The sequence below is a fragment of the Nesoenas mayeri genome (assembly GCF_963082525.1).
Source record: "Nesoenas mayeri genome assembly, chromosome: 25".
Lineage (NCBI taxonomy): Eukaryota > Metazoa > Chordata > Aves > Columbiformes > Columbidae > Nesoenas > Nesoenas mayeri.
The window spans coordinates 3,677,132-3,698,269 of NC_137549.1; the positions used below are offsets into that span (position 1 = coordinate 3,677,132).

Here is a 21,138-nt window from a genome sequence, read left to right on the forward strand (position 1 = left end):
GGACGCAGCGTGACCCCCGTGGGAAAACTGGAAGGCAAAAGCTCCGCCGGAGGGAGAGAGGGCTGCCGAGCCGGGCTCTCCCTCTCCGCCCCGGGAACCTCCCCTGGGTCCAACACAGACACTGGTCGCGCTTCCCGTGGGAGCCGGCGTCACCCAAACCCGTCCCCCAAAGCCATGCACCCTTCGCCCCGAGCTTCACAATGCAGGTTCCCAGTTAAACCACTGCCAGCCGCTGCAGACACCACCACGGCCCAGTGCGACCAGAGCCGGCCGATGGAGAGGGAGAAGCTGGGCAGAGCGCGACAGCAGGGACATTACTTGAAATTCTGACATTGTTATTTATTAGTAGCGGACCCAGGTCCTGCAGGCGCCGACAGCCACCGAAGCGGCACCGCTCGTCCCGCTCCTGCCTCGTCCCCTTGTGCACCCGTGTCCCCAGGGCACCGTGGTCCGTGTGGGGTGTCCCCAGGGAGGCTGAACACACTGGGAGCTGCTGCTGTTCCCTCGAGGACCCCAGGGGAGACAGGGAGGAGGTTTGAGGTGCCACGGGTGACAAGTGTGGCTTGTGGCTTCTGAGCAATGGATGAGGATGAACTGCTGTGGGGTGTGGAGCTGGAATGGGAATTTTTGTTTCCTTGATTTGCACCCTGTCACCTTGGAACGTGCAGCCAGGGACAGAGAGCAGGTCACTCAGTGAGCAGAGCGGTGACACCAGTTTAACTGGGAGGAGGGGGTTATTTACACTCTCTTAACAACCTACTTTGATTTGGGGTCTCCCCCCTATTTTTCCTTAAAGGCCTTGTCACTATTATGACCATTTTTTATTCCAGAAACATGTTGAAGCACAAGCCGAGGTCAGGGCTGAGCTGTGCTCGGGTTTGCAGTCAGTTAATGGGCGTCAAGACGTGTCGGGCTGCAGGGAGCAGAGCAAAGGAGGATGCAGGACGAGAACTGTCTCGGTCACAGTGTCCCCACTGCCGAGCTGTGACTTGGGCCCCATCCGCCTGGTCCTGGCAGGGCCACCCCCAGTGAACGCCTCGGCTTCCGCGGCTGCTTTGCCTCCAAAGGTGCTTTACTTTCAAAGGTGCTTTTGCCTCCAAAAGGTGCTTTTGCCTCCGAAAGGTGCTTTGCCTCCAAAGGCAGCCTCGTCACGTGCCGCTGTGGGCTCGGTGCCGGTCCCAGTGCCACCCGCTCCTCTACCCTCAGGAAACCTCCAGCGGGGGGAAAGAACAGGCTTGAAATTCCTCCAGGTCACCTCCTGGCCAACGCACGTCTTCTCCGCAGGCCACTGAATATCCAGTCTACAAAGCATCTGCTTTTTGTTATCAGTATTGTTACGGTGATGATGATTTTCAGGCCTTTCTGCATCACAAAGATGGGAAGTGGTGTCCAAAGCCGTGTTCTGCCCCCTGTGGGGTCAGGTCGGGAGGTGGACAGCCCTCTTTCCCCAGAGCAAACCCCTCTGCCCTGCCAGCCCTCGTGTTCCTCGACCATCTGGATGTTTTCCCCGCTTCTCAGCCCATCACAGCTTCTCTGGTGCTCAGCAAATCCCGTTTGGCTGTCGAGCGGGACCCTTCATTTGTCTTCCTTCCTGGTGCCATGCTCCTTTTTGACATTTTGGTGAAGGGAGGGGGGGGTATTTTCACCTTTTTATATAGATATATATATAATGAAAAATGTTTAACATACTAACTCTGAGGAGGAGCGACGTAACGGCATGATTTATAATAAAGGAGTAGCTACGATCCTGGGCACAGCTTCTGCTCCCAGTCTTGTTTCTCAACCAGGCAGCCCCGCACCGCAATGCTCCTGGTGCTGGTGCTGCAGGGGGTTTGGGCAGCAATGCTCCTGGTGCTGCAGGGGGTTTGGACAGCGATGCTCCTGGTGCTGCAGGGGGTTTGGACAGCGATGCTCCTGGTGCTGGTGCTGCAGGGGATTTGGGCAGCGATGCTCCTGGTGCTGGTGCTGCAGGGGATTTGGGCAGCGATGCTCCTGGTGCTGGTGCTGCAGGGGGTTTGGGCAGCGATGCTCCTGGTGCTGGTGCTGCAGGGGATTTGGGCAGCAGGGGAGGGTTTTTCCTGCAGCCACAGTGACCAGAGCAGGTTGGAGATGTGCAGATCGACCCAGAGCTGCTGCACAACACATAGGAAGCGGCTTTTCCTTGGCAGACCCCCCGGGCACACAGACCCCGCATTGGTAAGGCTGGTTTGGGATTTTAAGAGGGGGTTGGTTTGAAGAACTGCTGTGAACTGAAACAGCACTGATGCTTCCCTGCACAATTTCAGATTGGCTGGAAGTTTATTATTCCTGTAGTCATGGTTTTGTAGCCCTCACACATAGTGTTTATTTTGGGGTTGTCTTATGCACGGACAGGAGTTGGACTCGATGATCCTTGCAGGTCCTTTCCAGCTCAGGACATTCTGTGATTCTAAGGCCAAGGCTAGAACAGGTTTATTGGAAGAGGAGAGCTCTCAGGAACGCCCTGATCCTTTGTCTTCTGCAAACTCTGCTGATGAGACGCGTGCCCAGCACAGGGTGTGTGCTCACCGAGGATGGTTTCTGTAGTGTGACCTCCCGGCGCAAAGGGCGGGGAAGACACCCCGTGAATATCTGGGGGGCAGCCAGGCAGTGCAGGGTGGGAAGAGTCCAAGGAGGACTTGAAGCTCCACCACATTTGGAGGGGGATGGATGGATGGATGGATGGATGGATGGATGGATTGCTGGCTGCACTACCACCTTGGCTTCCCGCCTACAGCATCGTACCTGACCACTGCTGAGGAGCTTGGCCGGTAGAGCCTTGGATAGGGCCAGACTCTCCCAGCGCGACGGGTCCCCTTCTTCAAGCACAGCCTGGGCTCAGCGCCGCGGTACCCGATGAGCTCTGTTGGAAGTGGTTCCACCTCCATGGCTTCTTCCTGCTCTTCCAGAGGTTTGACCGCCGTGGGCTCTGTGCCGTCCTCTGTGGTTTTTAATTGAAAACTGAAGAGTTTCCACAGGTCTTCTAAGATTTGACATCTCTTGTAATCGCCCTGAGACTCCATGGGGCAGCTTTGTTGGGCCGCAGAAGACAGCGATCGCTGCCTGAGGTTTCCCTGCTCCGTCCTGCTCCGACTGCCAGTGCTGCAGATGCGAACACTGGCTTGGTGGCCAGGGCCACCTGCCTTCTTATAGTGTGGGGGGACAATGGGCAGCGAGGAGATGGCTTGTGCCATTGAGAGGACATTGTGATGGCACATTGGTGCCTGTGGCTGTTGGGTGCTTGGCCTGACAGAGGGAAGAGCAAGTTGCCCATGGCTGAGGCTCTGAGCCCCTGCCCAGTCCCACCATGGGGGGTCCCACTCACCACAGTCCCATCACCCCACACCTGCTTTGGGGAGGAACAGCTGCTCTTGGTCAACAGAAGCTGAAGCAGCCACCAGCTCTGACATGACCAGTTTTCTTCCAGCCTGTTGGTGGGCTGTCCCAAGCCTGGCATTTCCAGAATGTACCATAACTTCTAGAATTTGCCATAAATTCCAAATCAGGCCCCACTGGTTGGCAATATCCTGTCCGCTCCAGCCCTGACCCTGGTGGAAGGCTGGGTGCTCCTTCCAGCACCCTCTGCTCTGCAATGCAAAGGCTGATATATAGTAAAAAGAAAAGTGTTTCTGGGATGTCTGTGTGTAAAGCAGCCACATGCTGTCCCCACATGGTGTCACACCTTTCCCTTACCTCTCTGATCCCCAAGGTGTCCTGCCAGGGCGAGGGGGCTGGATGGTCACCCCCCATCCCGGTCACTGTCTCATGTGTCAACAGGATGGGGAGCAGGGAGTGCAGCGCTGGAGTGGGCTGTGCAGGAGCTGAGCTGGTGGAGATGTCCCTGCTCCTGGCAGGGGTGGCACTGGGGACATGGGGATGGTCCCTTCAACACAAACCGTCTGTGGTTCCATGAAGACGGGTCCACGTGCACAGGGTTTGCAGGAGCTCTGGCTCTGCAGTCACGGTGGGGACACCACGGCAACCAAGAGCATCTTGCTCCTGAAACCACCTTAAAGCAGAGCAGCCCCAGCGCTGCGTGGCTGCTCCTGGAGAGGGGGTCACGTCAAAGTGTCACCGGGGGGCAGGGGGAATGTTTGGTGGAGTTTCTGGGCATCCCTGCAGTCTCTGCCCAGCATCCCCTGCTCCCCAGCTCGGTGACACCCTGTGCCGCAAAGGTGGGGTCACCCTGGGCGGGGCCACGCCAAGGCCCCCCCGCAGCACAGAGCCACCCTCATCCTCCCCACCCCCAGTTTGGCACAAAATGAGGAAGTGGGAGGAGGAAAGAAAAAAAAACTCAGTTGCAATTTGTAGTCAGAAACACAAGGTGCCTCGGGATGGCCACGAGCCCTCGGTGACAGGAGCCCCGTGTGCCCTGTGCGCGGGAGGGACGCAGGGACACCATGGTGAGTGCACGGGGCCCCTCGCTGGGTCCCCCCGCGCCGGACCCCTCTGGCACCCTGGGGGTGTCACCCTCTCCTCCTGCCCCCTGGGGGCTGGGTCAGCCCTGTCCTCTCCTGCGCCCATCGTGGTCCTTTGCTGCTTTCTGGGAGGCGCCAGGACCCCCCCGCAGTGTCCCCACTGGAGAGGGGACGGTGCTGCCTGGGGCTGGGGACAGGGAGCGGAGCTGGGGCTGAGGCAGCGGTGGGGAGCAGCCAGGGATGGGTGCTGGGTGCTGGGTGCAGGGTTGGTGCCCCCGGGAGCACTGACCTGAGCAGGACCGAGGGCACCAGATGGTGAAGATGGGCCGACACAAAGCGGCTTTGATTTTGCTGTCACCGGTGCGGTACCCACAGGAGAGAGAAGCCTTGTGTTCCTCTTGGGCCAACTTCCCACCAGCGCTTCTGGTTTCAGCACTCGTGGCGCAGGCAGAGCAGGGTGCAGGGTGCAGGGTGCAGGCAGAGCATGGTGCATGGTGCGTGGTGCAGGGTGCAGGCAGAGCAGGGTGCATGGTGCAGGATGCAGGATGCAGGCAGAGCATGGTGCATGGTGCAGGATGCAGGCAGAGCATGGTGCAGGGTGCAGGATGCAGGCAGAGCATGGTGCCAGGTGCTGCTGGGGGCAGCTGTACCCCCCAGGCTGGCTCTAAGCTGGGAGGGACCTTCTGGGTGTTGGTGCCCAAGGTCAGACCTTGCACCCAGGACACATGCAGGGAACAGGGGCCATAGACAGAACACGGTGCAGCAGTCAGAGCTGCAGGTTGGTCTGGAAGCAGAAGAGGAAGAGAAGAGCTCTCAAAATGAGGCAGATGCTCAGGCATGAAGAGTCTGCACAGTGTGGCCACAGCCACGTCCTGCAGCCCACGGCTCTGCTCTCTCTGCATTTGGGGGGTGACACTGTCCCCAGACATTTCCTCCTAGCCAGGAAGGGGACAGTAGCCAGGCTGACACGGAGCCTTCTCCACCCCGCAGTTGCGGTTGTCACCTCCAAGAGGCTGCTCAGATGCTGTCTTCTGCAAGACACTGTCCCCTCCCCGCCACCACAAGAGACACAACGATGTTTTGTGGCTTCATGACGGGCCGGGGAGCTGCGCGGCCATGAGCTCCCAGCTCCGGGCCAGACCCCTCCCCAAAATGCTGTGGAAATGCCCCATCCCCAGATGCTGCCAGTCGCGGGAGCCAGGGGGTGACAGCGATGCAACACCATGCTGCTCTTCTTGAGGCTTCCTGTGGTTTTAAGGTGTTGGCTCCTCTGGGCTTGTCCCATCTTGAGATGAAAGGTGCCACCTTGGGCTGCGTCTGCTCCCCACCCACAGGGGTTTTTGGTGCTCAGACCAGAGCTTTGAAGAAAAACAGATGATGTGTTGTGGTCACTGCCACAGGGCCGCTCCCTCCCTGCCTCAGCCATCCTGTGTGCACCCGCAAGCCCAGGGACGGGCAGCGGGGATGGTCCCCGTCCCACAGCTGGGGATCCTGATGGGATCGTGTATGGGGACACCAGCAGAGCAAAGTCCCTTGTGCAAAGTGGCTGCAAATAGCACCTGCGAGCCCAGGCCAAGGGCTGCCCAAAGCTGCTCCCTTCTCGGCCCGAGGATGAAATGGCCTCATGTAGACACTTGGTCCAAGCCACCCATTAGTCCCCTTCCCTGGGGACGCTTTGGCCTGGGACAGAGGAGGAAACTGAGGAACCGCTGCCCAAACCTCAGAAAGCAAACCCAGTTTGTGCCACCGCTGCCCCTCAAGGGCTCGCTGGGTGCTGAGCACAGGCCACGTCGCAGATTCGAGGAGCATCACTCCTCTTCATCCTCCCCACGAGGCTTTTCCCCAGCTTAGCGAGTCCTGACCCTGCAAACCCCCTGTGCCACCTCTGAGGAAAACCCGGCAGACTTTGTGTTCCCAGAACCCCAGTGGAAACAACCACGGCCCTGCAGATATCGGGGACAAACCTTCATTTAAAGCGAGCTGGTGCTTTCCCTGCTGCTGTGCTGCACCAGGTGCCCTGGCCAGGAAAGCACCGACCCTGCGCCTGGAGGAAGAGGAGGTGTCACCAAGGCACACGCTGCTGGCAGCTCTGAGCGTGACTGCAGGAGAAACTTCAGGTGTCAGCTCAAAAGTGACAAGCTTACAATACAGGAAACGCTCATATTTGCCTTAATTTGGTGCCAGAACCAGCCGCGCGAGCCCAGGGTGGCTGTGCCAGGGGACGATGGAGTTAGGGGATGGGAAACCAAAGTGTGGGACCCCGGACCCGCTCCATGTGAAGCAGGAGGTTGTGGGCAGGTGGGGTTGGAGCTGGGAGGCTCCCGGGGTCACTGCCAGCCCCTGTGTGACAGCAGAGTGACCTGGAGTGAGAGACTGAGCCCATCTGTGCTTTCCCAGGTGTCCTTTCCAGGGGCTTGTTAGGATGGAGGGGAGGAAGAGGAGGGGAAGGGCAAGAAAAGAGCCCATAAGCAACAAATGGGAGGAAGAGCAGAAGCGCCCGGTGCAGTTTCAGGCTGCACGAGCAGCCCCGGCGCCTTTGGGCCCCCTGAGCTGACCCAGGTCTCTGTGTCCCAAGGGAAGGCGGTGGGACAACAACCCCAAAAGCCCCTCTGCCAACTCTGCGGGCTTGAGTTGCACTTGGGAGGGAAATGGATGGTTTTTTGGGTTGCAAAGCCCAGCAGCCCAGCCGGGCAGAGCAGCGCGATGCTGCCCATCCCCTCCACGACGGTCCCTCTGTCCCCATCGCGACGGTGCCGGGTTGTGCGGAGCATCCGAGGGTGGGTGCTGGGGGGCGCGTGAGCAGCCCATGAAAATCAGGGGCAGATGGGAGAGCGCGAAAGCAGTGAGGTCTGGAGGCCTGAAATCTTGAGAGCCAGCAGGAAAATGAAGCAAAAGGGGAAGAGAAGAAAAGGGAAATGGAAAGAGTAAGAGGCTGGGGGTGACAGGAGGGAGGAGAAGTGAAATCGGTGCCGGGAGCGCTGGGGGGAAAGCAGAACCGGCAGGACGAGCACAGAAAACCCGTGGGCAGGTCCAGGTGGGGTGTCCCCTCCCGGCACCGCGCCGGGGACACACGGGCACCACGGCTGTGTTTCCTCTGCAGCATCGATGACAAGGGGCCTTTGAGCAGTTTTCTGTTTCGCACAGTGAAATCTTACCCCCCACCCAGGGTTGATTTTAGCACCGCAAGGGCTTAAATCACAGCCCAGTTTTCCTGCTGCCCCACGGCCCCAGAGGACAGAGCTGGTGGGCAGCTGGAAAGTGGGTGCTGGTGTCTCCCTGGGCAGGTTGGAAGGGGTGACAGGGACACAGTCACACCCCTGCCCCAGTGCAAAGGGGACGCAGAGGATGCGTGGTGCTGGGGGATGCCTCCACCAGCTGCAAGTTTTGACCTTCACTTGGGTTATTTTTGCCACCCTTTGACTCATCAGCAAAGCCTGTGCAGTAATTGCTTCTTTAGCCCTTCATTACCTCCAGAAGGAGCAGGAGTGATGTTATAAAGACACCTGCAGGCCCTGTGCTTCTCTTTAGGGTGCTGGATCTGCAGGGAGGCACGATCCGGCCAGAGAGATAGGACAAGTCTGGGTGCAGCAGAGCTGAGATTTGGAGCTTTGCAAATTCCCAGTGTGGCCAAAACGCTCATCTTTGCACCTGAAGGTGCCAGTTTGAAGCCACAGCTGGGCTGGGAGCCAGTTATAATGACCGGGCTGGACATGAGGAAGAAATTGTTGGCCCTGAGGGTGGTGAGAGCCTGGCCCAGATACCCAGAGAGGTGGTGGATGAACCATCCCTGAGACATCCCAGGCCAGGCTGGACGGGGCTCTGAGCACCCTGAGCTGGTGACGATGTCCCTGTCATGGCAGGGGGGGAGCTGGGAAGGTCCCTGCAACCCAAACTGTTCTGTGATTCTACCAGCAGCTTAGGGGTGGCTGGGGGGTCCGGATCCAGGCTTGTGGCCCCGGGGCAGTGGCTGTGACCCTCTCCCCGCAGGGCAGCAAGGAACGCTTCCACTGGCAGAGCCACAATGTCAAGCAGAGTGGGGTGGACGACATGGTCCTGCTCTCCAAGATCTCCGAGGAGGCCATTGTGGAGAACCTCAAGAAGCGTTTTATGGACGATTACATCTTTGTATCCTTCCCGGGGCCGCGGGACGAGGACAGGCAGCGGCAGGGCTTTGCTCCAAGGCTTTGCCAGGGCACGGGTCAAACCGGGGCTGTCCCAGTGCCGCTGCGAGCGGCTGCGGTTTCCATGAAGATGCGGCTCTGCCTTACAAGGCGATGCTCTGTCCCGGGCTGGCGGTGACGCAGCCATCCTCCCCGCTCTTTCGGCAGCCGTGGGGCTTTAAATGTGTTTAGGGGTTGGCTTTTTTTTTTTGAGGAAAGAAATACCCCACACGGCCTCTTCCTTTTTCTACGTCTTCTGTGCTGCTGCGCGCAGAGCCCGTCTGGCCGTGACTCAACACCCCACGCTTCTGCATTTCCCAGAAAAGCCCCTCTCTTCCTGCCCTCCGGCTGCTCTTCCCCCTCCCCTGCTGCCAGGTGGGCAGGACACGGGGCGCTCGGGGTCACCCCATGGACCCCACTCTGTCCCCAACCTCCAGCTTCCCCCGGGGCATTGGGGGCTCATCCCCATCTGCCGCTGCAGCATTTCCAGGCACAACTCCCCACTTTTCCATCCTGGGTGACCTGGAGAGGCTGCAGGGGGAGCTGAGGAAGGCAGGAACCAGCAGTTCCCCCCTCTCCGTGCCTCAGTTTCCCTGCTTGTACAATGGAGATGGAACTGCAGATGGAGTGTGAGCAGCTGAGCGAAGGGCGGACACTGGAAGGCTGCGGGATGCTGGAAATTACGCTTTTGGAGCTGATCTGCATCCAGATTAAGGCAGCACAAAGCCAGGGAGCTGCAGGGATGCTCCTGCTGTGCCCTGCACTGGTCACGCTGCGGGGGACACCCTGGGGACAACTCGCAGCAGCAGCTCTGTCTGCACCCGAGCTGGAAACCCTACGATATCCCTGGTGCAGCTTCCAGGCAGACGCAGGGACCCCCCCAACATATTCTTGCCGTTGTTGCTGCTGGCATCACCCCCCAACACAACAGTCGGGGCAGGAAGGGACAGCAGGACATGGGAAAGGACACACGGACCTTAACCTGCTGCTCAGACCTACATCGGGCCGGTGCTCATCTCCGTCAACCCCTTCAAGCAGATGCCGTACTTCACCGACCGGGAGATTGAGCTGTACCAGGGGGCGGTGAGGATGCTGTGTGACATTCGGGGGGTTGGCCAGGGGTTTACTGGGTTTAATTGGGTACAAAACACCTGGGGGTTGTCTCGTGAGTGTCCCCATCCTCCCTTTGGGTGCTGCAGAAGTCAGTGCTTCCCAAACACATTGATGGAGAGTCAGTAACGAGAGTCGGGAGCAAATCCACATTCCTGGGAAATTCTGCTTATAAAAACACACCAAAGCAACCCAAACATGGGAAAATTCAGGCCGAGCGAGCAGCTCTGCCACAAGGAGCTTCCCGAGGAGGAGGGGAGAGTTGAAGAAAACCATCTGATGTGCTGCTGATTACCTCGTGTTTGTGGCAAGAGATTAATTCCCCATCCCCACCGGGTGCCACCGCCTTGTGCAATGTGTGGGCAGGGTTGAGGGGATTTGGGGGGGGAGGTTCAGGGTTGATTGCTGATGGCTGCTCTGTGCTCAGCACTGTTGTTCTTGTCCCCTGTTTAGGCTCAGTATGAAAATCCCCCCCATATCTATGCCCTGACCGATAACATGTACCGCAACATGCTGATCGATGGGGAGAACCAGTGCGTCATCATCAGGTAGGGGGTATGTGGGTGCAGCTGGGGACCCCCTGACACCGGTCACCCTTTGTCCCCACATCCTGGGGTCATCCCAGCTAAACACAGTGGCAAGAGGTGGCTGAAGCCCAGTGGTGAGTCCCAGGGAACCCAGAACATGGGAGTCCATGAAGGGACCTCGGTGTCCTGGGCCACGAGCACCAGGCGGGGCTGCGACCGGGATGTCCACAGCAGGGCCTGATCCTTGTGCAACATGTCTTTTCCGGCTGAGTGTTGCAAGGGAAATGGTCAGGATGTGGGGCAATGGCAGAGACTTCCCCTCAAGGCTCCTAAATCTCCCTCTTCCCCTCCAAAATCCAGCAACAAGAAATACAACAGCTCCCAGAGCAGCTTCTCACCCAGCCTTGCTCCAGCCCCACTTAGCATAGAATCACAGAATAGTTTGGGTTGGAAGGGACCTTAGAGATCACCTCGTGCCACCCCAGCCATGACAGGGACATCTTCACCAGCTCCGGTTGCTCAGAGCCCGTCCAGCCTGGCCTGGGATGTCTCAGGGATGGTTCATCCACCACCTCTCTGGCCAACCTGGGCCAGGCTCTCACCGCCCTCATTGTTCTGTCCCAGAGCATCCCCAGAGCACCGGGGCAGCCCTGTCCCCAGCATTAGCACTGCCACACACTCAGGGTGCACAGCAGGAGAGTGGCCACAACCCCCATCACCCACTGTCACCCCCTGGCTCTAATCCAGCATCCCACTCCGGTACGCTCAGGGGCAGGCGCTGTCTCACAACTCTGCTTTAACATTTGTACAGCGGAGAAAGCGGGGCCGGGAAAACAGTGGCAGCCAAATACATCATGGGCTACATCTCCAAAGTGTCCGGGGGTGGCGAGAAAGTGCAGGTACAGCTGCTCCCCTTGCTGCCGTCGTGCATCACTTTGCCTCCCAACCCAACCGCTCCCCCATCTGATGGTGGCTCCAGGGCTGGGGACACACAAAGCCCCTGGTTTGTCCCCAGCCTGAAGGCAGATCCGCTGCAGTGGGGTGCAGGTGTGTGCCCCCACTGCTCAGCTCCTTCCCCTCCTCTGCCCCCAGCACGTGAAGGACATCATCCTGCAGTCCAACCCGCTGCTGGAAGCCTTTGGGAACGCCAAAACCGTCCGCAACAACAACTCCAGCCGCTTCGTAAGTCACCAGGGCAGGTGCAGAGGGTCGACGTTGCAGCTGGGATCCATCCCAGCAAAGCTCCTGGTGTGGTGGCATAAAGGGAGAGAATGTGGGGGGCAAAGGGTCCCCCAGCTGCGGCTCTGAGTGGCCGCTGTGCCGGGGCAGGGGAAGTACTTCGAGATCCAGTTCAGCCGGGGCGGCGAGCCCGATGGTGGGAAGATCTCCAACTTTCTGCTGGAGAAGTCACGGGTGGTGAGCCAGAACGAGTGCGAGAGGAATTTCCACATCTACTACCAGGTATGGGGGGGACATAGAGCCAGCCGGGCTGCTGGAGGGGCTGGGTGACCGCAGCCCCTGTTTCTGTCCCAGCTCATCGAAGGGGCGTCCCAAGAGCAGCGGCAGAACTTGGGGATCATGAGCCCGGATTATTACTACTACCTGAACCAGTCGGACACATACCAAGTGGAGGGCACAGATGACCGCAGCGACTTCCATGAGACCATGGTGAGTGCCCTAGAGTGGGAGTCCCCAAAGGGAGAGTATAAAAGGGAGACTGGGCAGGGGCTGATGGGGTCCCCGTGCCCCCAGAACGCCATGCAGGTCATCGGCATCCGGGGAGAGGACCAGCAGCTGGTGCTGCAGATCGTGGCGGGGATCCTACACCTGGGCAACATCAGCTTTCGGGAGGAAGGCAACTACGCTCGGGTGGAAAATGCTGACTGTGAGTAGCCAGCTCCTCCTGCTGCAGGGGGGACAAGTGGGGACACCCACAGAGACATTTGGCAATGAACTGCAAACTCCCCATAACACAATTTTCCTGGCAGAGGAGAGAGGCAGCATTGGCATCTTCTCTGTATTAGACATGGGGAAACTGGGGCAGCAAGTGAATGACAACACTAGAGCTTAATTAGAATCGCAGAATCACAGAATCATAGAATCATTTTGCTTGGAAGAGACACTCGAGGCCACTGAGTCCAACCATAATCCACCCTGGCACTGCCCCATGTCCTGAGAACCTCATGTCCGTCTGTCCAGCCCTCCAGGGATGGTGACTCCAGCACTGCCCTGGGCAGCCTGTTCCAATGCCCCACAGCCCTTTGGGGAAGAAATTGTTCCCCAGATCCAACCTCAACCTCCCCTGGTGCAACTTGAGGCCATTTCCTCTGCTCCTGGTGCTTATTACTTGGGAGAAGCAAGGGAATTAGCAAGGGGACAGATGTCAGGAGTCGCTTGCTGTGATTTAGCAGAGGAAAGGACCACATCCCACATCCCCAGCTGCTGCACCACTGCTGTCCTTTGCAGTGGGACAGGACTGAGATGTCCGGCAGCGGCTGTGGGCAGCATGACAGGGGTGCACAGGGAGCGGGGAACCCTGACTGTCCCCCCTTTCGCCCAGCCCTGGCCTTCCCTGCCTACCTGCTGGGCATCGACCAGGACCGCCTCAACGAGAAGGTCACCAGCAGGAAAATGGACAGCAAGTGGGGAGGCCGCTCCGAGTCCATCACCGTCACCCTCAACGTGGAGCAGGCGGCTTACACCCGGGACGCCCTGGCCAAGGGGCTCTACGCCCGCGTCTTCGACTTCCTCGTGGAGGTGCGTGGTCCCAGGGGACGGGCTGAGCGTGGCCATGGCGTGGAGGGGATGCTCACCATCCACTTCTGGCCCCACCACCGGACACCCCAGTGAAGGAGGCTCGTCCCATCTCTCCCTGCAGTCTATCAACCGGGCAATGCAGAAGCCGTATGAGGAGTACAGCATCGGGGTGCTGGACATCTATGGCTTTGAAATATTCCAGGTATAGAATCACAGAATGGTTTGGGTTGGAAGGGACCTTCCAAGTTCATCCAATCCAAACCCTGCCATGAGCAGGGGCATCTTCACATGATTTAGCCCCATCTACTCTTTTCGTCTTCTGCTCTTTTGCAGAAAAATGGCTTTGAGCAATTCTGCATTAACTTCGTGAATGAGAAGCTGCAGCAGATCTTCATAGAGCTGACCCTGAAGGCAGAGCAGGTACAGGGGGGACTGGGTTATGGGAGGACTGCACCAGCACCCCAGTTCCTGCACCTCACCACCAGCTGGTCCCAGTGCTGCGCTGGAGAAGGGTGGCTGTAGGGTGTCTCCCCCAGATGTCCCTGTGCTTCCCCAGGAGGAATATGTGCAGGAGGGGATCAAGTGGACTCAGATCCAGTACTTCAACAACAAGGTGGTGTGCGACCTGATAGAGAACAAGCTGGTGAGTGAGGTCGTCTCCCCTGGAGTGCTCACTTGGGGAGCCAAGACATCCAGGGATGGGGGTGTTGGATGGGCTGGGTGCTCCTGGGGACAGGTGGCATCAGTTGGTCCTACCAGGGAGCATCCCTGGGAGAGCAGCAGCTCTGCGTCCTAAGCTGTGGTTCAGCATGAAGCAACTTTGACCAGTGCAGGGCACTTGAGCACAGCCAGATGCAGGATTGAGCCTTTAAACACACACAGCATCACTGTCCCTCCACCAGAACCCCCCTGGGATCATGAGTGTCCTGGACGACGTCTGTGCCACCATGCACGCCACCGGCGAGGGCGCGGACCAGACGCTGCTGCAGAAGCTGCAGGCGGCCGTGGGCACCCACGAGCACTTCAACAGCTGGAGCTCGGGCTTCGTCATCCACCACTACGCAGGCAAGGTACAGCACCCCACACCCAGATCCTGCACCCCATGGCGCTGAGCTGAACGTGCACCCAGCTGGCCAAGAGGCCACCAGTATTCTGGCTTGTATAGTGTGGCCAGCAGGCCCAGGGTGGTGAACGTCCCTATGCTGGGCCCTGGGGAGCCCGAATCTCAAATCCTGGGGCCAGTTTTTGGCCCCCTATGCCAATAAAGCCCTTGAGGTGCTGGAGCGAGTTGAGAGAAGGGAACGGAGCTGAGGAAGGGGCTGGAGCACAAGTGTGATGGGAGCGGCTGAGGGACCTGGGGGGTTCAGCTGGAGAACAGGAGGCTTAGATTGAATATTGGGAACAATTTATTCCCCAGAGGGCTGTGGGGCATTGGAACAGGCTGCCCAGGGCAGTGCTGGAGTCACCATCCCTGGAGGGCTGGACAGACGGACATGAGGTTCTCAGGACATGGGGCAGTGCCGGGGGTGGGGGATGGTTGGACTCTATTATCTTAAGAGTCTTTTCCAACTAAAATGATTCTTTGATTCTGATTCCTGCCCCCAGGTCTCCTATGATGTGAATGGCTTCTGTGAGCGCAACCGGGATGTGCTCTTCACCGACTTGATCGAGCTCATGCAGAGCAGCGAATAGTGAGTCCTGGCAGCACTATGGTCCTGGGGGCCACCCCAAAAGGGCTGGGGCAGAGGGCAGCATCTTCAACATCCAGAACATAAAGCTTTGCTGGTCCTGCCTCTGCTGGAGCCACAGCTCGGGGTGCTGAGCATCCCGCATCACCCCGTGGTTACCAGCAGCATCCCCCATTGAGGGCAGCAGCACCCAGGGGTGCAGGGCTGAGAAGGGGGGTGCTCACCAGCACCCATCTGCTTGGCCTGGGGCCAGTCCAGGGGGACAGTGCAGGATTTCCTGGCAGCAGCAAGCAGAGCTGGAGCTGGTTCCAGCTCAGCACCTGCTGAGCTTGGGGGGCCTGGTGGCTCTCACCCAGGACTGTCACCTGCTTTTCAGTGGTTTCATCCGGATGCTTTTCCCAGAAAAACTTGATTCTGACAAAAAGGGACGACCGACCACCGCAGGCTCCAAAATCAAGGTACGTCCCGGAGGCTGTGGGACAGCAGCTGCCTCTGAGGCAGTAACAGGGTGATGGGCTCCCACCAATGCCTTTAACGCTACAGAGGTCGATCCTTGCAACAGAAACAGGCTAATGACCTGGTGAACACGCTAATGAAGTGCACGCCACACTACATCCGCTGCATCAAGCCCAACGAGACCAAGAAACCCCGGGACTGGGAGGAGAGCAGGTAACAGAGGCGCCTTGTGATGTATTGGGGAGACGAAGGAGCCCAGGGAGCAGGACCCAGTAAGGGGGATGCAGCCAAGACCAGTTTTCATCTAAAAGCTGCACCTCTGGGCTGGTCCCTCTGTGGCCAAAGGCACTGGGCATGTCCCCCACCCACCTGCCATCCCCTGCTGTGTCCCTCCCGGCTCCGCAGGGTGAAGCACCAAGTCGAGTACCTGGGGCTGAAGGAGAACATCCGAGTGCGCCGGGCAGGTTTCGCGTACCGCCGACTCTTCCACAAATTCCTGCAACGGTGAGAGACCACCGGGATGGGGGCTTGGGGGTCCCCGCAGTGTGGCCATGACTCACGTCCCCTCTCCTGGCAGCTATGCCATCCTCACCCCTGAGACGTGGCCGTCTTGGCGCGGGGATGAGCGGCAAGGGGTGCAGCACTTGCTGCGCTCCGTCAACATGGACCCGGACCAGTACCAGATGGGTCGGAGCAAGGTGTTTGTCAAGAACCCCGAATCGGTAGGTGACAAAGCTCTGCCCCTCATCCCACAACCCACCATCCCAAGGGGTGCTGCACACACTGAGCATCGCTGTAGTGAGACCCCCTGCAGTGCTGGTCCTGCTCTGGGTCCTCAGCACAGGACACACAGGGACCTGCTGGAGAGGGGCCAGAGGAGCCACAGAAATGAGCCAAGGCTGGAACAGCTCTGCTGGGAGGACAGGCTGAGAGAGCTGGGGTGTTCAGCTGGAGAAGAGAAGCTCCAGGGAGACCTTATTTTTGGACTTAAAAGTGGCCGATAGGAAAGATGGGGACAGACTTTTGAGCAGGGCCAGTTGCGATAGGACAATGGGTGATGGTTTGAACTAAAGGAGGAAGATTCAGGCTGGACATGAGGAAGGAATTGTTGCCCTGAGGGTGGTGAGAGCCTGGCCCAGGTACCCAGAGAGGTGGTGGATGAACCATCCCTGAGACATCCCAGGCCAGGCTGGACGGGGCTCTGAGCACCCTGAGCTGGTGACGATGTCCCTGTCATGGCAGGGGGGGCACTGGGGGAGCTGGGAAGGTCCCTTCAACACAAACCATCTGTGATTCTATGATTCTATGATAAGTGATGCAGCACAGGGGCTGGAGGGCCCCTGGCTCATCACCCCGTGTACCCCCACAGCTTTTCCTGCTTGAAGAGATGCGGGAGCGGAAATTCGACGGCTTTGCCCGGGTGATCCAGAAGGCCTGGCGCCGGCACGTCGCCATCCGGAAATACGAGCAGATGCGAGAGGAGGGTAAAGATGGGGACACCTCTTTTAGCGTGCCCTTCGCTGGGGACAGCCCTACTGCTAGAGCCGCAGCAGAGCAGCAGCCAGCTCCGAATTGTGACACTAACAAGAAGGAGAGTGAGGGCAGTACAGTGAGCTGCCCAGGGTCATTTCCTACATCCCAAAGGAGGGTGTGGATTTCTTGCTCCTATTTCCAGCCCTGGGAGGGTCTGTAGGACAGAAACTGGAACCTCTTGCTGTCTCACTCCTCCTTTAATTGCCTGCACGGAGATGGAGAGGAGCAGCTGAGTGTCGGTGTTTGAAGAGGGATGGAAAAGGCTGGTGGTCACCGCTTGACACCATCATTGGCATTTTCTCACCCTCCCAGTGAAAAATCAATGGGAAAAACACAGCAGCTGGGTCCCTCCCTACCACAGCACAAGTTTTTTTGAGGGCAATTAATGGGTTTCAAAGCCAACCAAGCTCGAGCGGCTCAGATTCCTCCTGTGGCATAAAACGAGCCTCACTTCTTGCTGCCACAGTCCCCATGGAGCCCACAGTTGGTTTGGGAGGGCAGGAGGGACCAAGGCCACTGGTGCAGAGCCCTGTCCCATCAGCATCTCTTTGGGTTCCCACCCAGCCTCCAACATCCTCTACAACTTCAAAGAGCGGAGGAGGAACAGCATCAACAGGAATTTCGTGGGTGATTACCTGGGCATGGAGGAGCGGCCGGAGCTGCGCCAGTTCCTGGCCAAGCGGGAGCGGATCGACTTCGCCGACTCCATCACTAAGTATGACCGGAGGTTTAAGGTACGATGCACACGCAGGGCTTGGGACAGGCCAGGCTGTGGCTAATGGTGGCTGCCCTTGGGTGGGATGTGTGTGTAGGGGGCTTGTGCCCCCCTGCAGACACCCCCAAACCCCTGTTTCCCCCCTTTCCCAGCCCATCAAGCGGGACTTCATCCTCACCCCCAAGTGCTTCTACGTGATCGGGCGGGAGAAGGTGAAGAAAGGTCCTGAGAAGGGGCAGATCAAGGAGGTGCTCAAGAAGAAGGTGGAGCTGCAGGCGGTGAGCGGCGTCTCGCTGAGGTGCGTCCCTTAGCATGGGCACCAGCTCCACCGGCACCTCCATCCCCCACTGCCCCCAGCCCCTCACCCGCAAAGGCAGCCGGGCACCGAGCCATGGGGAGGGGGCTCCCCACAGATGGAGCTTTGGATGCCATGGAGGTTTCCACCTCAGTCGCCCTCCAAATTTGCTTGGGGTGGACCCAGTTCCCCGAGGGTATGACAGCTCCACCCTGGCACCGGTTGGCACCAGCCTTGTCCCGCATTGACACCCCCATGCCGGGGTTGCTCCCCCAGCACCAGGCAGGATGATTTCTTCATCCTCCACGAGAGAGATGCTGACAGTTTTTTGGAGTCCATCTTCAAGACGGAGCTGATCAGCCTATTGTGCAAACGCTATGAGGAGCTCACCCACACCAAGTTGTGCCTCTCCTTCAAGGACACGTAAGGACGGAGAACGAGAGATGTGGCAAAGCAGGACAGGGTTCTGTCCCTGTGGCCTCACAACCCCTCTCTCCCCAGACTACAGTTTCGGGTGAAGAAGGAGGGCTGGGGCGGTGGCGGCACCCGCAGTGTCACCTTCGTCAGAGGACAGGGCGACGTGGCCGTCCTCAAAGCCGGAGGCAAAACCCTTACGGTCAGCATCGGGGACGGGCTCCCCAGGAATGCCAGTGAGTGCCAGGATGCCTGGGGGTGGCAGTGGGGGGGACAGGAGCACTGGGGCCACAAGACACAGCAGGAGGCCTGGGGACATTGGGGTGAGCCAGCGTGTCCCCCAGCCCTGCGGGGTTTGCGTTTCACCCAGGAGGGACCCGGTTCTGCTCGGGTGATGGGGCAGCACGGGGTGTTTTGGGAAAAAGGGGAGCTCAGTGCTGAGGACCTTCACTTAACTGGGGGCTCACGTCCCCCCCAGAGCCCACGAGGAAAGGAGCAACACAGAGCAGAGGTGGCAGCAGGTGTCCAGCACCCTCCCGAAATGCCCCACCAGCGCCCAGAGGTAAGCAGGGCAGTGCCAAGGCGGGGTCCAGGGAAGGGGGGACCCCAGTCTGGATCCAGCCAGTGCTGCACTCCCGGGGGGTGCAAGCTGAGCCTGGGCCCCCTGTAATGCACCATCCCCGGTGTGGGGGGGTCTTCCAGGCACCTGCAGGAATGGGGCACCCCAGTTCCCACGTGGCAATGGCCGGGCCCAGCCCGACACCTACACGGCGCCCCAGAAGCAGGGGCGGGTGCCACCAGCTGCAGCTCTGCCCCCTCGAAACACCAGCCGCCAGCCCAAGACGAGACCCCCGTCTGAGCAGAACATGGATTTCCTCAACGTGCCTGACCAGGGGGTGGCCGGGTAGGTCCTGTACCCACATCCCCCCAGCCCCATCCTCCCCTCCCATCACCATCGGCCCCAGGAGATGCTCTTTCCTCTCTGAGCAGCTCAGCTGCCTGACCCAGTAACAGCCCCACCAGCTCTGGGCAACCTGAACAGCATTTCCCAGGCTTTAGCACACCCCAGTTCTCCCAGTTCAGGCACTGGGGGGTTCAGCTGGAGAACAGGAGCTAAGGGGAGACCTTCTGATCCCTGAACTGCCTGAAAGGAGCTTGGAGCCAGGGGGGTCGGGCTCTGCTCCCCAGGAACAAGCGCCAGGAGCAGAGGAAACGGCCTCAAGTTGCGCCAGGGGAGGTTGAGGTTGGATCTGGGGAACAATTTCTTCCCCAAAGGGCTGTGGGGCATTGGAACAGGCTGCCCAGGGCAGTGCTGGAGTCACCATCCCTGGAGGACTGGACAGACGGACATGAGGTTCTCAGGACATGGGGTGGTGCCGGGGTGGGTTATAGTTGGACTCGATGAGCCTGAGGGGCTTTTCCAACCAAAATGATTCTACAATTCTGTGACCCACCCGGGCTGCTGGCACAGAGCACCCCCTTGGTGAGGCACAGCAGGATGGACAGAGGGTGCAGCACATCCTGCTCCCCGCTGTCCCCGCTGTGGACACGTTTCCCCATGCCCGCAGCATGCAGCGCCGGCGCAGCCTGAGCCAGCGCCCGCCCCCCGCCGGGCGTCCCAAGCCGCAGCCCAAGGTGACGGTGCCGCGTTGCCAGGCACTCTACCAGTACATCGGGCAGGACGTGGACGAGCTCAGCTTCAACGCTGGAGATGTCATTGACATCCTCCTGGAAGGTGCCACTGTGCCCCAGCCCTGCCCCGCTCCTCCCCACCGTGCCCCACAGCAGCACTGTGCCTCACCAAGGTCTTCTTTTTCCCCCTTTCCCAGATATCTCCGGCTGGTGGAAAGGGCGGCTGCATGGCAAGGAAGGGCTTTTTCCTGGGAACTATGTGCAGAAGATCTGAGCAGCCACATGCCGAAGAGGGGATCACCATCCTCCCACCCCATTTCCACCGAGGCTGTGCCGAAGGGGCTGGTGGTGGCTCCGTGGCCATTGTCCACCGACACTGGCACTGCGCAAGCGCTTCTTCACAAGTCCCCTGGCCCGTCCTGGTTGCCGGGCTGTGCCGGTGGCAGCCACCGAATCTCGCAGCTGCTTTAGCTGGTGGCCTCCGTGCAGCAAGGACCGGCTCTTTGCTGCTTCTTCGTACTCTGGGAGTTGAACTGCTTTGGTGATTCTGGGGTATAAATAGAATTATTGTTAATAATTACGGTAAATAATCAGACTCAGCAAATCTGAGGAGGTCTTTTGGAGGGGCGCTGAGTCCATGCGGGGGTTGTTCCGGGCGGTTTGCAGCAGGGAGACGGACGGACGGTGCTGACATGTCGGGCTCATCCCTGCACCGCTCCTGCTCCTCCCGACGGGTCCTGCGCTGGAGGAAGTGACGCCAGCCGCTCCGCTGCAGCCCTGCCTCAGCCTCGGCCCCAGCCCTCCTCTTCCTCCCACAGCCCCCCTGGGGCTGCCCCCCGGCAGCACAGCCCTTGCCCCAGAGATGGGGGGTACAGAGGGGTTCAGGGGACCCTGTGTCCTCCGAAGCAGAACGCAGCAGGAGGCTGCTGCGATGTGAAGTCCTCCAATGGTGGTTGGGCCTCCCCATCACGGGTTTTTACAACCCCTGCGATCCTTGGAGTGATATTTTTTTTTTTCCTGTAAACCACAGGTTTTTAAGTGTCCTTGCACTGCAGAGCTTTGTGGGGAGGAGCAGAGCCGCTGTTTCCATTGCAATGAAAAAAAGAAATAGCTCTGGGGTTTAGGAAACTCCTTTCTGCACCTTCTTTGGGGCTGGAGGGGGGTGGGCAGCACCCCAGCCCTGCTGGCAGGTGGGAGCTGGGCAGAGTTGGGCACTCACTGGGGTGCTCCGGGGGACTCTGGGTGCTCTGAGGGTCCTGGGAGGTTCCAAGGGGCTTGGGCTGCTCTTTGGGGTGTGGATGATCTGATGCACTTGCGATGCTCCAAGGATTGGGGTGCTCTAAGGAACTTAGGGTGCTCAGAGGAGCCTGGGATGGTCTAAGGGGTGCAGGGTGCTCTGGGGTGTTTGGGGAGCT

General features: G+C 59.2%; 1 protein-coding gene across 1 annotated transcript; it reads left to right on the top strand.

Annotated features, from left to right (window-relative positions):
- The first annotated feature begins 4,349 nt into the window (after nt 1-4,349).
- MYO1F (myosin IF) lies at nt 4,350-20,129 on the top strand. The gene is made up of 28 exons (XM_080359418.1): nt 4,350-4,421; nt 8,424-8,561; nt 9,590-9,679; nt 10,160-10,254; nt 11,045-11,132; nt 11,326-11,415; nt 11,563-11,694; nt 11,767-11,901; nt 11,986-12,118; nt 12,794-12,990; nt 13,112-13,192; nt 13,324-13,410; nt 13,547-13,633; nt 13,893-14,060; nt 14,596-14,681; nt 15,055-15,136; nt 15,241-15,347; nt 15,540-15,638; nt 15,712-15,856; nt 16,504-16,618; nt 17,232-17,401; nt 17,535-17,680; nt 17,954-18,100; nt 18,179-18,327; nt 18,570-18,653; nt 18,794-18,995; nt 19,660-19,826; nt 19,921-20,129. Exons 1-28 carry the CDS (start codon nt 4,419-4,421, stop codon nt 19,995-19,997), a joined length of 3,300 nt encoding a protein of 1,099 aa, XP_080215544.1. The 5' UTR covers nt 4,350-4,418; the 3' UTR covers nt 19,998-20,129.
- Nucleotides 20,130-21,138: the final 1,009 nt, after the last annotated feature.

Coding starts and splice junctions, on each gene's coding strand:
- MYO1F (XM_080359418.1), top strand. Junction 11,695..11,766: donor ATTTCCACATCTACTACCAG/GTATGGGGGGGA, acceptor TTTCTGTCCCAG/CTCATCGAAGGGGCGTCCCA. Junction 12,991..13,111: donor TCTTCGACTTCCTCGTGGAG/GTGCGTGGTCCC, acceptor CTCTCCCTGCAG/TCTATCAACCGGGCAATGCA.